The 18778-nt window shown below is 42.5% G+C and overlaps 1 protein-coding gene across 11 annotated transcripts in view; it reads right to left on the minus strand.

Annotated features, from left to right (window-relative positions):
- CCDC127 (coiled-coil domain containing 127) overlaps nucleotides 1–18778 on the minus strand; it is a 172853-nt gene that overhangs the window by 80937 nt on the left and 73138 nt on the right. For 9 of the 11 annotated variants that reach the window (XM_083188334.1, XM_083188339.1, XM_083188341.1 and 6 more), the window contains one exon: nucleotides 4147–4197. Coding sequence is in view for 1 of the 11 variants with exons in the window: in XM_083188331.1 (XP_083044457.1) it covers nucleotides 4147–4238 (92 nt within the window). In the remaining 10 variants the exon portion in view is untranslated. Of the gene's footprint in view, nucleotides 1–4146; nucleotides 5187–18778 lie in introns of those variants that run through there. The other 2 variants (XM_083188331.1, XM_083188332.1) reach the window with 2 other exon arrangements.

Here is an 18778-nt window from a genome sequence, read left to right on the forward strand (position 1 = left end):
ATGCATTGATGGTAAAATGCAATCCATCCTATCAGCATAAAAAAAGACAACATGACACCAGGAGAAAGGAAAGCTTTGAACGAAATACAGGCATGGGATGAGGTAGTAATAAAACCCTCAGATAAGGGGGGGGGGGGGGAATGTCGTCCTATGGTCGAAAGATGACTATGTGAAATAAATAAATAAACAATTGGGAAACAAAAATTGCTACAGACGGCTCTTGACTAACCCACTACCTGATTTTTTGAAACAGTACCAGGATATCATCACTAAGGCCTTCCGGGATGGCGTCATTAATAAACAGGATCATGATTTCCTATGGGTAGAGTACCCTAAAATATCTACAATATATGTACTCCCCAAAATACATAAGAACACGAAACAACCCTCAGGAAGACCAATCGTGTCCGGAATGGGTAACCTGACCGAAAAAGCGAGCATGTATGTAGATTCCTATCTAAGGAAATTCGTCACAGAACTTCCATCACATACCAGGGATACCATGGACATTCTGAACAAGCTGGAGAATGTAACCACTACAGAGAACACCTGGCTCTGTACATGTGATGTTGAGGCTCTGTATACCAGCATAGAGCATGAAGTGGGAATAGGAGCGACAGAATACTTTCTGAGCATGGGAAAAAGAACAGAACACAATGGCATGTATTTAATGCTCCTATGTCGCCGTAAATAACGGTGAGTGTGCATGTTTTTTGGAGAGTAGTGAACTTTTCTCTCCTATTTTGTGCTTCCCTGTATTCAGCTCTGTTGCTTCTCCAAAAATATTTTGCGAAGCTAACTCAGTTCACCCTGCACTTCTCCCCATGTCTGTTCAATGGGGATTTTAGTGTCTCTCTCAAAAAGTGTATTCAATGCACAAATTGCGAGTCCTGCTGGTTTCTTTTTTTAGAGATGTTCTCCATTTTTCCCTCGGCATCTTTTTTAGGTGAACTGTAGGGCTATCTTTGTTAAAGTTGTTATTTTTTTGTTTTTTTATGGCTTATAAATTCAAAAAAATGTACTCTAATGTATTTATTGCAAGTGCCATAATGCTGTACTTCTATATTAATTTATTTGGAATTTAATAAGTTATTTTAATGGTAACCAATAAGAAATCATTTTGAAATGCTCCTAGTAATTTCCCATGCTTCCTCTCTTCTTCCTCACCTAACCCCCAAACAGGCTTTTAAACACGCTAACAATTATAAAAAAAAATTAATAAAAACACAGGGCAAAGAAACAATGCTAAAAGCACAACACAAGGATAAAGGCCAAACAGAACAAAATACACCCGTCTGCACAAACCCAATTAAAATAGTCACACAGCCATTTGTTGTAAAATAAATACTGAACAAAACATTTACCTTTCTAAACCTTTGTAAAAAAATACAAGTCCACAAATGTGAGGAACACGCTGCTGAGATGAACACACTGCTCAGGAATATCCCACTCTGACCAGCTCACGTGGAGAGCAGGAGAAAACAGATGTCTCCAGTTACAGCTCTCCCATTTGAACTCGCATAATTATGCTAAGTTCGCAAAAGGGGTCAGTGAGCTGAATACTGAGGAAGTCAGAAATGAGGAGATAAGAAAAAGTGCCAAGCACTTCAGCGAGATCACAGGGACACAGAACAGTGAGCGGTGAGCCAGACTCTCAAAAAACATTGAATACTTCTCAATGACTTCCTAAGTGATCTGTTAAGATTTACAAAACCAAATCACGCCGAAGCGTGTGAGCAGCGCTAAATGAGGTGACACACACCAGATTACAAATATAGTAATATTTTACTGGATAATTTTAAAAAGCATATATAGGGGTACAATACAAAATGCAAAATTCACAGTAAAAACAATATAGGTACCAATTCTTCACATCACAAGCTGCGGTAAATATAACTGTATCGAGTCCGGTATAGGGCAAAGGATATGTATCACGTGATATTTAAAGAAATAGGAAGGGAAGTCAAGAATTAATTATAGGTAAGTGCACGTTACCATTTGGTGGACGATCTGTGTAGTAGCCACGGGTGATAGTGGGAATCCTCACCCGGGTAGATGATAATTTTTTGGAAAGTGCTGTCGATTGGCTTCCGCTGATAATGTAACCCCCTGGGTTACATTATCAGCGGAAGCCAATCGACAGCACTTTCCAAAAAATTATCATCTACCCGGGTGAGGATTCCCACTATCACCCGTGGCTACTACACAGATCGTCCACCAAATGGTAACGTGCACTTACCTATAATTAATTCTTGACTTCCCTTCCTATTTCTTTAAATATCACGTGATACATATCCTTTGCCCTATACCGGACTCGATACAGTTATATTTACCGCAGCTTGTGATGTGAAGAATTGGTACCTATATTGTTTTTACTGTGAATTTTGCATTTTGTATTGTACCCCTATATATGCTTTTTAAAATTATCCAGTAAAATATTACTATATTTGTAATCTGGTGTGTGTCACCTCATTTAGCGCTGCTCACACGCTTCGGCGTGATTTGGTTTTGTGTTTTATTTTGGTGGGGACTGACTATCCCCCCTTGAGCAGCAGCTTACACCCCGAAAAAACACCTCCTGTCAAGCGCCTGTTAATTTCCCTTGGTCTTTTGATCCAGGGAATTTTCTCGTCTGTTAAGATTTATTCTAACTAAAAACTTCTTTGTTTTTAACGGCCATTTCTTCCTACAGACCCGGGGTACAGCTATGGGAACTACTTGTGCACCAAGTTACGCGAATCTGTACCACGGGTGGTGGGAGAAAGAACATGTATTCAGTGAACAGTATGAGAAATACACCCAGCACATTAATGCATGGTATCGTTATATAGACGACCTGCTGATTCTGTGGGAGGGACCAGAAGATCTTTTTAAAGAATTCATTGGAACACTGAATAATAACATCTGGAACCTGAAACTGACAACAGAGATGAGTCAGACAAAAGTGACTTTTTTGGATCTTACTATAATGATCACCGAAACAGGAGAAATTGAGACAGACCTGTTCAGAAAGGACACTGCTACAAATAGCATCCTCCATTTCAAGAGTTCCCACTTCCCAGCCACCAAGAGAAATATCCCAAAAGGAGAACTACTCAGAATTAAGAGAAACTGCTCGAATACAGAAATCTTCAAAAAAAGGACGGAAGAACTCGAAGCACGACTCACACAAAGAGGCTACAGCAGAAAAAACATCAGGAAACACAGGAAAGATGTAAGAAGGGTTGACAGACATCTGCTACTAAGAACTAAGACGAAACCTGAAAAGGACAATGACAATAAAACCCGCTTCATTGGTACCTATAGTAACCAAGCAGAGGAAATACAGAGTATCCTACAGAGACACTGGGAAGTACTCCTCACTGATGAGCAACTGGCATCCCAAATAGGAACCAGGGCCAATGTGAGTTGGAGAAAATCTGCCAATTTAAGGGACCGACTTGTGAGCAGTCACTTCTCCAACAAAACACAGAAAGACATAGCGGATGGAAGCTATGTGTGTGGCAAATGCAAAGCCTGTGAGTACATGCTCAAAACCAAAACTTATCAGGATAGATTTGGAAAAATCAACGAAATCAAAGGTTACATCAATTGTGACACGATGGGTGTGATATATTGCCTACAATGCAGCTGCCCCAAAAAATACATAGGCATGACCAACAGAAAATTAAAAGTACAAGTCTTAGAGCATATTAATAACAGAAATGCCAAGAAAGACCGTGCAAGATTCAAGCAACGTGAAAACATGATTGCAACCCAGGTCACCTAAAAGCCTATGGCTTAGAAAAGATCAAAATGGGAATAAGGGGAGGCAACTCAGTACAAGAATTGGCTAAAAGAGAGACCAGAATGATCTTCCAAATGGATACCATCATACCAAAGGGCATGAATGAGAACAACAATTTCATGACTTACTTGGAATAACCCACATATGAAGACATTATCATCTAAAAGGAGATCCTCATCATGAACCTTGAAACAGATTAATAAATGTACAAAGACATTTAACTAAACGGAAAACAGACAGGTTTTAAAATAAAGAGAGAAGCTTAAGAAATTCGTCCACATGTTACAGAATGGTAAAAAAGTAAAAAAAGAAAAATACAACAAATACACTAACAAATAGAGAACATCACAGATACTTACCAAGAATGTGGAGAGCACCCTGAGAGATCGAAGGGGAGTGTTGGAACGGCTCTGAAATGAAAAATAATACCATCATTTGAGAGACAAATCATAAAAATTCATAAAAATCAATAGAAAAAGAAAGAAGAAATTAATAGGAGGAGAAAAAGAGATAAAAACTAGAATATAAGACATGGATAATTAAAGGCCAAAATGTTATAGACTAACACTAAAAACACTGGGCACAGCACTATCGATCACAAGGAGATACCAAACACATTTGGTAACCCCAAAATACCATGCTACATTGCACTTTTATTTCATTCTATCTATTTTATTTTCGTATTGTTCACACTGCATGAGAAAGGGCATTTCCCTACCTCCTTACATTATATACTTACCTGTTATTTAAGATCACCCAATATCAGTACAATTTAAAAGTAATACACAGTAATCACGTAAAGAATGACAATAATATGAAAACTACAAAATGAAACACACAAATAATGACATCCCAGCACTATCACTATCCTTCATCCAATATAATAGCACAGAACAATCACCTCACATAGGGCCTTATTTTGGTTCATTCTTTCTGACAAAATCCTTCTTAGATGGGCAAAACCATGTGCACTGCAGGTGGGGCATTTTTACATTTTAAAGTAACTTTGTCATCTATCATCCTACCAAATTTCATGAAAATCTGAGACAGATGGGTTGAAAAATTAGCTTTTTTGTGATGATTTGGCATGGAAGGACCCATATGGCCCTCCGAATAAACATTCTGCATATGGCCCTGTGAATAGGCATTCTGCATATGGCACTACTGGGGTTATTATGTGTAAAAATACCTGAAATGCCATGGGTAGGGTGGGGTAGACATGGTCTACCCACTATACCGTACTGTGGGGGGCATGGGGATTTACCCCACTGCGCGTATGGTGTTTGGCAGGAATATTGTCGCTGCTGGGAACAGAAGGCATAAAGCTGCATCTTCTTGCCAAAACCCCTGGTAACGAGATGCGCGGGCGTCCCGTTCCGACGGCTTCCCCCGGGTCCCCACCGCCTCCCCGCACCCCCCCCCCTAACCCTGTCCGTCTCCCTGAAGCGGAGACGGACAGGTTCCCGTCGCACGGACACTGAGACGCACGCTTGTCTCAGTCAGATGGAGAGCCGGGCTGCTGGCGGATCGCTAGTGGTGACGTTCTGGCAATTCGCCAGCAAGAGGGAGCCCGGCTCTATCTGTAGGAATCATTAATGTTTGTTTTTTCTTAAAACAAACACATATATATATATATATATATATATATATATATATATATATATATATGTATATATGGAGAGGGGAGAGACCACACTCGCACAATAATGTCACAAAGGTGGGGTGCCCTACAAAGGGAATATGTACCCACAGTATACTTATTTTCCCCAGTCCGCAGATTGGGGATGTGGGGCACTCTCCACAACACAACACTGCTTATGATGTGTTGTCAATCAAAAGTTTATAATCATCCAAAGGTTCGAGTCAAGTCAACAAAGGTGATAAATTTATTAATTATTTGTAATCCATTCACATGCCCCGACGTTTCGGTCCGTATTAAAAGGACCTTTTTCAAGGAGCCTAAAAAAATGGTAAATATACATATAAGGAAATCAATGCTGTCAAATATACATAGCAGCAGCATATACAAAAAATGTACTTACTCAGTGTGAAGTCAAGGAAAGCATCAGGCAATACAAGGGAATAGGAACCTCTTCCTAGAGGGGACAGCCTGTGACTAAGCTCACCCGGAGCCGGCTTTTATACCTGACTGTCTTCTAGTAGCGTGGAAAAAGGGGGGTTTAACTAGTGGCCTGGTGGCCTGTAGTTAAAGGGCGCCTTTAGGGGTGGTTTGGCAAGCAGCTCCTACTTGGGGGTGTCAATCCCCGGGTATGGTTACAAATGGAAAAAAGAAGGTGGGTGGAGCGCTATGAGCAATAATTGGTTAAAGATGAATTTAGAACATGAAAAATGTATTAAGATAGTAAAAAATTCAACTTGTGCTATGCACTATGTTGGTATATAATATAGTATTTGGACACAACGTGTTGCACAATTAATCAAAAAATACAGAAATTGTTATTACGAGAAGACGTGTTTCTGAGGAGCTCCGCCAGAACACAGTGAAAAACCCCAGATCTGCACCCTAATTCCCCCATCGGAGTGTCAGACCCGCCATACCTGACCACCGGAGTGCGCCTGGACACCGACTGCGGAGCCGGGGAGGGCCTCCTGCCTTCCTGCGGGTTGCGGCCTGGTGCGCCACGGAAGCCGGGGCCTAAATTTTGAAGCGGACGGCGGGGACGCGCTGGCGCACACTGATTAATCCACCCGACGGAGGGTGAGGCGGCGGAGAGAGGAGAATTGATCGGCCGGCCTGTGGGGTGGACTGGAGAACAGCGCAGGAGAGAGCCTGGGATCCCACCGCTACCTGAAAGCTGCGGCCGCCATTACAGGAGGGCGCGCTGAGACGCTACTACTAGGAGAGGTAAGGTGCTGCTGAAAAGTGCAGCATCCCCCCTCCCTAACCTTATATTCGGATCCAGCCACAACCTAACCACAATAGAGCCCCACATAACCGGGCTGAGAGCCATACCCACCCTCAGAGAGGAATAGAGTGGGCAAACAACACCCCTGCCTATCTCCCCAGCCAGAAACAGCCCTGCTGCCGGTGTGTCCCTCAGTCCACCTGCCACAATCACCAGAGAGTCAGGGGGAAGCATACCAAAGGGTGATCCTGTGCCCACCCCACATTGTAGAGCCCTGACACCACCCTGGCCTGGACCTGATATACAGGTCAGTGAGCACTGTGAGACCCAGAGGAAAGCGACCTAAAGACCCCAAGGCTCACACTAAATTCCAAGTCATAGAACCCACCAGCTAAACAAGGGTTAAAAAAATAAAAATAAAAAAAAGAGAACATTGCATTACCAAGACTGGAAGAATCATAACTGCTGCACTAGCTACCTTTGATGATAAATGATCCTGGAGCTCCACCTAGTGGACCAAATAAACAACTGCACCTCCAGAAAACTTAGAAGCCAGGACAACTAAATAACAAATCCCGAAAGGTGTCCCAACCTTCGATATCATAATCACACGGCTAAGAGCTACTCACCCGCCGCACAACAATAGTATCAGTAAACGGAGAAAAATCAACCATATTGGTGCCGCGGGATTCTACGACTCCAATTACCACACATACGAGACTTTCTCTGAAATACGTTGATCAAAATACAAATATGAAGTAACTGTGTAAGTTCGCCTCTGTCATTATATAAAACAAAGATAGTGCATACAGCGATTACCACATTAGTAACAAGATCGCGAAGACACCAACACTACAAATACCTACCTCAAGCGAACCCCAAGGCCTAGCATGCCAGCTAAACGCCAAAAAGACGCCCCGGGCACTTCACAAGTGAGTTTCTTCAAGGCTCAAACGTCCCCGACAACCACAAAGCTGTCAACCCCATCCGCGGTGGCAAGCCAAAAGCAACTCTCAGCTCACTCAACCCCGTTTGACCCCAAACAACACTTACAAACAGACGACTCGGATATGGGAGACGATGCCCCTCTGACGGTGGGCCTAATGAAGCAACTCCTCGCCTCCTTTAAGACAGACATCTCGGCAGAATTTAAAACAGCTCTGCAGACATGCCAGCAGTCCATTGATGATATCGGGCAAAGAACGGATCATCTGGAGACCAAATGTGAAGAAATAGTCTGCTCCCACAATGACCTCCTCACTTCACACGACGAATTACAAGCTGAAGTGACATCCCTACGAAATAAAGTGGGGGAGCTTGAGGATCGATCTAGACGGAATAACGTCAAAATAAGAGGAATTCCGGAATCAGTGTCCAACCTAGAACTGGAAGATTATGTAACGAAAATATTCAAACAGCTACTACCAGAAGCAAGCAGCCAGGATTTGCTATTAGACCGTGTGCATAGACTCCCTAAACCCAGATCAGCCCCACAAGATGCAACAAGGGACACTATAATGCGTTTTCACTTTTACCATATCAAAGAAAAAATATTGCGGGCAACGAGATCCAAAGACCTAGCAGCACCGATACTAGGTCCCCTTCAAATCTTTGGCGATCTCTCAGCTACTACCATAGCCCATCGACGTACCTTCCTGCCAGTGACCAGAGCACTACAAAAAGCCGAGATTCAATACAGGTGGGGGTTCCCCACCAAACTGATCATACGGCGCAATGGCTCTACAGACGTAGCGACGACACCAGAGGATGGCATAAAGCTCCTCGTCAAATGGAACTTAGATGGCATCGCAGCAGCGGCCTCAAAACCCCCCAGACTGAACAATGACTGGCTCACGTCGAAATAAACTGGGAACATCCTTGGACACAATATATCCTTTGAATTCAGCCATAATTGTATGCTGAAAATTTGGCAGTTTACGTCTAAGAGATATGTGAGGTGTCTGTGCAGTTAGCCCGCACCCGACGAAAACGCGGGGATTCCCCCCGACTGCTCCATCCTACAATGGATCAGCAATAGAAAGGGGCGGGCTGGCGGGCCAGATATCTCCCCTTTATATGTTTCCATGTCGATATGCTCATCGCACTTGGCGATACCTGGAAGGTTACCCAGGAGTATTATTGTTATAAAAATTGTTACACTACTGTTATATAGATAGTATGTTATATTGCAGTTGTTTGGATGTTTGCTAAAACTAATTTGCACTAATCTTATCCAACACAATCACACTAACCAGAGAATGACAGAGGCGCATATTCTCTCCGCGCCCCCTAAATGTGCCACCGCCTAAGGTGGCCTTGTCTAGTAGTACCTGAATGGTACTCTCAAACCCCCCCGTATTACCCCCGTTTCTTCCCCCCACCCAACCAAAAGGTACGGTCCATAATATGCCTCACTAAACGAACCACTCCTTTGATTCTGCAGAGTAATGTTCTTACACCGAATTCCAGACTAGCACGCCAAATCCAATTAAAAAATGGTTAACGTTCTATCTTTAAATGTTAGGGGTCTTAACTCACCGAACAAAAGGAAACTGGCACTACATCACTTTGCTAAAATGAAAGCGCACGTGGTGGCGGTCCAGGAAACTCACTTTATGGCCTCCTCTGCGCCTCAATTCAATAACTTTAAATTCCCTACTACCTACACCTCCAATGGCCCAAAAAAAAAAAGCAGGAGTAGCGATCTTAATATCCTCAGCATGCAAATTCATATTAGAAAAACAAACGACAGATTCAGAGGGTCGCTACCTAATCCTAAACGGTCAATTGGAAAATAAAAAAGTCACGATAGCGAATGTGTATGTACCTAACTCCAAACAGATTCCCTTTATACGAAAATTCTGCACAGTACTGCAGGCTAACTGCTCGGGAAGCCTACTACTCCTAGGTGATTTTAACCAAGTATTAGACGCCCATATGGATAAGTCAACCCCTCTCCGAACTCTAACCAAACCCACCCTTAAAGATCAAGCCAATCAATTTAGGAAGATACTAAATGAATATGCCCTATATGATATCTGGAGGGCAAAAAATCCCTCACGCAGAGACTATACCTTCTATTCCCCAGTGCACAATTCTTATTCTAGAATTGATTTAGCCCTCTCGGACAAATGGACACTCCAACAGATCAAAAAAGCTAGTATAATCCCCATACCCTGGTCCGATCACTCGGCCTTATCACTTAGATGGGACCTAAACCATTACCACCCTGGTTCAAGACAGTGGCGCCTTGGCAACTACCTCCTAGACATCCCAAACGTTAAGGAGGCTATACAAAAAAATCTACAAATGTTTCTGGATACAAATGACCCAACTGACACAAACACCTTTAACTACTGGTGCACCTTGAAAGCAGTGGTCAGAGGGTCAATAATACAAGCAGCAGCCAGGCACCGTACCAATCAAAATAAATTAATGAAAGATGTAGAAACCCGCTTAGCTGAATTAGAATCCAAACTTAAACTCTCCCCCACTGACAAATCAATATACAAAAATCTCCTTAAGGCTAGGGAAGAATGGAACGTGCTCTCTCTTCAGGAGGTGCACAGAAACCTCTTTAAATTAAAACAAAAATTTTATGTCCATGGCGATAAAGCCGGCAAGCTATTAGCAAGAAAACTTAGGGGCAAAGTAGCACAGGAGAGAGTAAAGGGGGTGGTAAACTTGAAAGGTACGAAAGTTACGGATCCGTCCGAGATTGCGAATGCCTTCGCCGAATATTATTCCTCATTGTATAATTTAAAAGATGACCCTGAGACCCCCCAACCCACTACGGAAGGCATAACCTCCTTTTTAGAAAATATCTCTTTACCCTCCCTGGATCCGATCGCCCTTGCTGCTCTGGAGAGCCCTTGGTCGATCGATGAGATCGAGAAGGCCATATCTGACCTGCCACTAGAAAAAGCACCAGGCCCTGACGGCTACACTAATAAATTTTACAAAACCTTCAAAAACTCACTATCCCGCCCAATGCAACAAGTATATGAGGAGGCTTCCGCAAAAGGGTCCTTCCCAACAGAGATGTTGGAAGCACGAATAGTCGCATTCCCCAAACCGGGGAAGAATCCTTCTAGTCTTGCCAATTTTCGTCCCATTGCACTTCTAAACACTGATGTGAAAATATATGCAAAGCTCATTGCCAATAGACTTGCGCCGCTGCTCCCATCCCTCGTTTGTCATGACCAGGTGGGGTTTGTGAGCGGCCGCCAAGCATCGGATAATACTAGGAGACTGGTTGATGTCTTGGATGCCTTCTCCGTGTCCCCTGAGCCGCTGCTTCTGCTCTCGCTGGATGCGGAGAAGGCGTTTGATCGCCTGCATTGGGGGTATCTGCGGGAGGTGCTGATTAAATTTGGCATTAAAGATAGGGCCCTATCATCAATATTAGCTCTATACTCGAACCCATCGGCAAAAGTCTTTATAAATGGAATGCTATCAGTTGCTTTTGTTATATCCAACGGCACGCGCCAGGGCTGCCCCCTATCCCCCCTGATGTTCGCTCTGGCAATTGAGCCACTGGCCGAAACTATCAGGACTACAACTACAATAACAGGCCCCTCACTGTTTGATCATTCACAGAAAATATGCTTATTTGCGGATGATGTACTGTTGACTATTACAAACCCCAGCACCTCCTTGCGGAGCCTACACAAAGTACTAAAAGTATATTCATCAGTGTCCTTTTATAAATTAAATTGCTCCAAAACGGAAGCCCTCCCGATTCACTTCACCCCCACCCTGCTAGATCAACTTAAATCTAAATACTCATACGCATGGCAGGATAATAGCATCAAATACCTGGGCATACATGTCCCGGCAAAGACCCAAAATATCCTTCCATATAACTACCTCCCCCTACTAGCTAATCTTAAAAAATTAACACAGGAATGGATGATGCAACACGTGTCATGGATGGGTCGAATAGCGGCTCTAAAAATGGTGCTGCTTCCAAAACTGTTGTATTTATTTAGAACAATACCCATACTGCTACCTGACTCCCTACTCGCAAAATTCGACAAGTTATTTATAGCATACGTATGGAAAGGCAAAAAGCCAAGATTGGCAAAAAAGATTATGGCTCAACCCAAAGCCTATGGAGGCCTGGCGTATCCAGACCTCCGAGCGTACCAAAGGGCCTCACTACTAGCCTCTATAGGGGCATGGATGACAACTGATGAACCCAAACCCTGGGTCATAGTGGAAAGAGGTCTAGTATCTCAATTTCCCCTCGTGGATCTACTATGGCTACCTCCATCGGAGGTAAAACAAATCATCCATCCCTCTATAGTGGTTCAGGCGGTATGTAAAACATGGAACACACTGAGGACCCATATGCAGGGAGGGCCACAACCCACACTAGAACTGTCATTGAGGGGACTAGCACGCCTGATCCCAGACCTGTCCCTCGACCTATGGATAGCTAACAATATCATCACTTTGAAAGATTTGACAGAATCAGGAATAATACTCTCCTTCACCCAAATCCAAGAAAAGTACTCCATACCCTGGAAAGAGTTTTATAAATATTTACAGGTGCGACACTGGCTACAAACTGTCTCCCCACCCCCCCAGGCCCTGAAGCCAATACCCAATACAGTATTGGCATTACTCCAAAAGACAAACAACAAAGGGGCAATATCTAGGTGGTACAATTCTCTAGTCACACCTCAACAATACTCAAAATTTCCCTCTCAAGTCAAATGGGAAACAGATATGGGCCTACCTATATCAGAAGAGGAATGGCAATCCGTGTTTCAGATGTGCTTTAAAATGTCTAAGTGTATATCCCATATAGAACAATTTTTTAAACTATTACATAGGTTGTATATGACCCCGCCCTCCTCCACAAAATAAGTGCTACGAACCCAAGATCCTGCTGGCGCAACTGTGGCGGAGTGGGGTCAATATACCACATATTTTGGACTTGCCCTCTAGTGGCTGACCTCTGGAGGAGAATATTCCGATTAACCTCTAATATACTGCATCATACTATTGACCCACAACCGAAAGTTGCATTGTTTCATATCCTCCCAGACATAGCCTCACACTCTGATAAATATGTCATCGGCCACATACTGGCCTCAACCAAACGTCTCCTAGCCCGCAACTGGAGGACAACTAACATACCTAGCCTTAAAGAGATAGAAGAGGCAGTCCAATCACACTTTGAATTTGAAACAGCTGGCACATCCTATAACTCAACGCCAGCAACTTCTGCAACTAGGTTATGGCAGACTTGGGTGGAATATAAATTAGAACTAGCAATGAAAGATTGAACAATGTATGTACTTATTAACCCAGACCATTCTAATTAGTTGTATCACTGTACTTTTGCACTATACTATTGCACTATGGAATTGTAACCGTACCCCCCCCCCCCTTTTCCCCCCCCTCCCCCACCCCTATCTTTGTTCTGTACCACATCCCCAAAAAAATAGAAAACTCAAAGTCATGAGATTCACTTGAAATGTTTTATTGTATATTTGAATTTGTGACATTCAATAAAAATTTAAATTTGAAAAAAAAAAAAATACAGAAATTGTTAAAAAGAAAATGTACATTGGTATGGAAATAAAAAAGTTGTAAAACAAGAGGGTCTGATACTTATGGTCAGAAGTCCCGTTTTCCCCAGGGTGGGGAGACGAAGGTGAAGTTGGGGTGATCCTGGGATCAATCCTTAGATTGCTGGAGATTGTGGGAGTCCATTAAACCTTGCCGGATTCTTGTTTTCACGCTGGAGGATGCTGTTAGAGCCCCTGATGGAGTGTGGGGAGTCCTCAACAATAATGCGGAATTTGTAATCCTGATTGTGCAGGTGGTGGTTCCCAAATTGATGGTATAGCTCTTAAGGCCCAGGTAATGCAGAATTATGGTAGTCAGTCTCCAAATGACTGTATTGCAGATGGGTGATGGGGAGGGATCAGACCATAGATGCCCAATTAAAATCAGCAGGTGCTCCCTGACATGTTTCGCCGTCCAACTGACAGCTTTTTCAAAGGTGTAGCACCATGTGCAGAGTCCAGATTTTTATACCAAACTACAGGAAGTTCACTTAAGCAATTAAGCTTATTCATTAACCAATTATATACAATATCACATTTATTAGAATCATCCATTTATTTATACATTTAAATATCAAAAGGAGGCAGACCTATTAACGAAATACAATGTAAATACCTGTATTAGGGCTTGAGGGAGACGTAGAAGTGTATAGAAGTGTGATCGCTGGTGTATATCCCTTGTTTCCGGGATCCGGAGCGCTATGTTAATGTTGGCTTCCGGTCGGTGGCACGCAGGTGACCCGCATTGTGCGCGTCACTTCCGGCCTCCTTTAGTCAAAGACACGCAATGAGCTTCCTGTTTGCGCGTCAAGCGTTGCTAAGTAACCACGTTCTTATGTGTGGCTGGCGGCTAACATAGATTCTGTCGCTGTGTAAGAAATACATGCAGCTGTTCTGCCGGCTTAGTGGTTTTTAATCAAAGTTGAGGCACATCCAGCATATATATATGTATACTTGGTAGTTTTACATATAATGGTTGCAAATATATATATGCATCTGTTCTGCCAGCTTATTGGTTGTTGCTCAAAAACGGGATACATCTGGCATATGTATGAATATACTTGATAGTCATACATATAGTGGTTGTAAATATAGTGTCAGTAGAGTGTATGTTAGTTGCTATTACACATAAACAATATAATGTCAAAGAATTATCTTGTTTTTTGGAGAAAACACACAGTCAATCAGTTTTAGTGAGGATTATATTCCAGCAATAATAGTATTAGTTAGGAGTTAAATCGAGAACAGTCAAATAAGTTTCAATGCATAAGAGTTTTATAATTAATTGAGTTACCTAAACAAAAAGAAGGAGGGGGGGAGGATGATGGTAAAATGTGGGGGGGGGAGAAGGAAAGAGAAGGGACATGAACTGGGGAATTGATAAACATATACAAACTCAGGGTATGATACAACTAGAGGCACACATTGAGCTCAACCTGGTCATTCAAACCGTCTGGGTATATTGTATTCATTTTGTGCATCCAATATACCTCTTGTCTACACAAGGTTTTGAAGCAGTCTCCCCCTCTCATGGTGCATTTAATGTGTTCCAGTCCTACAATTCTTAGGCATTCGGGATCCCCGTTATGCTGTATTGAATAGTCTCTCGAGACACTGTGATTGGAGATCTTTTTGATAACGTTCCTCCTATGTTCTCTAAAACGCTCTTTTAGAGAACGTGTCGTGCAGCCTATGTATTTCAGGCCGCACGAGCAGGTCAGTTGGTAAATTACGTAAGTTGTTTCGCAATTAATAAAATATTTGATTTTATACAATGTGTTATCATTCGCAATGGGGACAGAATATGTCTGCAGGTAATGCATCTGGTTTTGTTGCATTTATAACAGCCACATATGGGTTTAGGCCAAGAGGTTTTCTTTTGTTTAACAGTTGTATTGTTATACATACTAGGTGCTAGAATATTTTTCACTGTTCTATTTCTTTTGAATATAAAACTAGGTTTTGTTGGAAGTAGGTCCCTCAGCAAAGGGTCACATCTAAGCAGGTTGAAGTTTTTGTTGACAATCTCCTTTATTTGTTGGTACTCTCCGTTGAATGTTGAGATAAAGGAGATTCTTGTATCTTTGCTCGCTTCTAATTTTTTGTTGTTTTTTGTGCTGCGTGCTTTCAATAGTAAGTTACGGTCACTTCCAGCTGCTTCAACACATGCTTTTGTGACAATCTGCTGAGGGTATCCTCTATCAATGAAGGAATCTGCCATCGTTTTGCTTTGTAAATAATAAGAATCCAAGTCAGAGCAGTTCCTTCGTAAACGAAGGAACTGACCTTTAGGTATGTTGCGTTTCCAGGGGGGGTAATGTTCACTGTGGTAATGTAGATAAGAGTTGGTGGTAACCTCTTTCACATAGTTAGAGGTATGTATCTGATTGTTTTGAATTGTGAGTGAAATATCTAGATAATTAACGTATGTGGGGTGATAGGTGTGAGTGAAATGAAGATTGAAATAATTGGTGTTCATGCTGTTTACAAAAGAGAGTGCAGAAAGTTCGTCCCCATCCCAAATTAAGAAAAGATCATCTATATAACGGCCATAGAGGACCAGGTGCGCCCCCAGCCCGCCCCCCCACACGAGCAGGTCCTCGACCATACCCATGTAGAGGTTGGCGTAGCTCGGGGCGAACCTGGTCCCCATGGCCGTCCGCATCACCTGTAAGTAGTACCTGGAATTGAAAAGAAAATAATTGTGATGTAGAATGAATCTGATAGAATCCAAAAGAAAAGTGATGTGAGCATAACTGAGGTCGCCATCCAAAGACAATTTGGTTGACACAGCCTGCAACCTAGGTGATGTGGAATATTGGTGTACAGGCTGGTGACATCGAGTGTCAGGAAAGCATAGCTATCCTTCCACTCAATGTCCTTCACAAGATTTAAAAAGTGGGTGGTGTCTTTGATGTGCGACCTCAGTGATGTCACTCGTGCCTGTAGGAAGGAATCTACGTATGCTGATAGGTTGGATGTGAGGGAGTGGATACCGGAGATAATGGGACGTCCAGGGGGTGTGGTAAGGGTTTTGTGAATCTTGGGGAGGTGATAGTAGATGGGGGTGACTGGATGTGTAGAATATATGAAGTGGAATTCTTCTTTAGTGATTATTTTGTCCTCTAGAGCCTGGTCCAGAAGATTGTGTAGTGATAGGTTATATTGTGAGGTGGGATCTGCAGTGAGAATTGTGTAATGTGAAGTGTTGGTGAGTTGTCTGTTGGCTTCAGTGAGGTAATCCTGTGTGTCCTGTATTACAATACCCCCCCCCTTTGTCCGCTTCTTTGATGGTAATACCTGAATCTTTTTGTAGTTTTTTAAGGGCTCTTCTCTCCCATTTGTTTAAATTGTCTCTCTTCCTATTTTTGGATGTAGAGTTTTGATGGCAAAGTTGTTTAAATTCTTCCATAGTGACTTTGTAGAATGTATCGATGGCTGTCCCTTTGGATCTAATTGGGTAGAACTCAGAAAGCTTTCTGAAATTCTTCCTTTCGGCTTCCAAATTGAATATTAGTTTATTTTTGGTGGGACTGGACTCATTTTCTTCTAATAAACTTTCTAGCTCTCTTAGAGACACTTGGTCGTTATGATCTAACACTATTGGGAATGCTGTTTCTTTGTTTTTAGTGAGTTTCTGTTTTGCTAAATATTTTTGCCTGCAGAGGGTGCGGGTAAAGCGGTTCAATTCCACAAATAGTGAGAAAATGTTCGGGGGGTGGCAGGGCAAAATTTCAGGCCCTTATTAAGAAGCTGGATCTCTCCCCTAGTAAGGGTTCTAGAGGAGAGATTAAAGATTTTGTTGGTTTTTATATTGTTTTTTAGTTTTTGAGTTCTTAATTGTAATTTCCTACCCCCTCTTTTTCCTCTCATTCTGAATTTTTTCTTTTTTTGTGTGGATTCCTGAACTTAATTGTAATTTCCTACCCCCTCTTTTTCCTCTCATTCTGAATTTTTTCTGTTTTTGTGTGGATTCCTGAAATGTCTTCTAGTAGCGTGTCTGCGACGGCGTCAGCGTGTTCTCCCGCTACTTCCGGTGAGGCCGGAAGTCCGACCGCCGGAAGTGCCGGAGGTGGCACGCACATTGGAACGCACGACGGCTGGAGCAGCGTCGAGCGTTCCTTGCAGTCCACACAAGGGTACAGGGAGAGAGAGGGCTCAAACCAGGCGCATAAGCGCTTCTGTAATACAAGGGGAAACGGGAAGAAAAAGGTATAAAGCCGGGTCCGGGCGGACATGTCATATATCTCTATAGCATGGGTCCTCAAACTGCGGCCCTCCAGATGTTGTGAAACTACAAATCCCAGCATGCCTTGCCACAGTTTTGCTATAAGGAAGTGTTAAAACTGTGGCAAGGCATGCTGGGATTTGTAGTTTCACAACATCTGGAGGGCCGCAGTTTGAGGACCCATGCTCTATAGAGTGGGTATAACACCATTCTAATGTAAATACCATACTGGGATGAATCTTTTATGAATAACTTAGTGTATGTGATCTAAACAGAGATAAATCACGTCAGGAACCGTGGATATGGAAGCTAAACTGTAGAAGGAACGGGCTATATTGCATGATAATAAAATGAAGACCAAACCTAAATCATGACATAACTGTAGTGGCATATAAACATATATGAAGAATAAATAAACAAATGTCATATAATGTAAACTACACTATGTGTGTTGGTCGTGCCAATACTGTGTCTATTAAAATATTCTAAATATTGTTTTTAGTGTATTATTTTATATATTTTTTATTTTAATTTGAATCTTTTATATATATTTTTATATTTATTGTAAACATTTTGATATTTTTATTTTGTTTTTTAAAATAGCTATATTATGTGAAATCCGTAAGGTACTGTATGTTAATGGTTTCTGATGTGGCTGGGCTTATATAATGTCAATTCTAGTGGTCCCTGGGATAGGGTTAGCAAAGAGGTTAGAAATTTTGTCATAAAATGTCATAAAAGTAACATATGTAATCAACTCCTAAGGAGCACAAGTACTGGTTGACATCAAGATAATCAATGCATTATCGTAAGAAGATGTTCATAGGATTATTCTCGTTGAGCCCGCGAGGGGCAAGAGTCCCCAATTGATGAATCCAACGACATTCAAGTTTTTTCAAGAGTAGTACTCTATCGCCACCTCTGGGTGGTGGGGGAACCCAATCTATCAGGCGACATCTCAGGCTGGCTATTTGGTGGCCTGCCGCAAGAAAATGGCGTGGAATTGGAAGATCGGCCTTACCGGTCTGCATGGCTGCTCTGATTGAATTTCTGTGGTTGGCCATACTTTCTCTAAACTTACGGGTCGTCATCCCGACATATGCAAGGCCGCAGGGGCAGTGTAGTAAAAAGATAACATGATCCATTAAACAATGTAGCCTATGTCGGATGCGAATGGGTTTACCCGAGTGGGGATGGGGAAACGAAGTGCCGGGAGTCAGACTATTGCACGTCGTGCACCCAGAGCATTTGAAACAACCTGGTCGTACAGAGTGAAGCCAAGTGGTGTTTTTATCAATATCAGGGCAGGCGGTTG

Source organism: Crinia signifera, chromosome 5 (assembly GCF_055691185.1).
Source record: "Crinia signifera chromosome 5, ASM5569118v1, whole genome shotgun sequence".
NCBI lineage: Eukaryota > Metazoa > Chordata > Amphibia > Anura > Myobatrachidae > Crinia > Crinia signifera.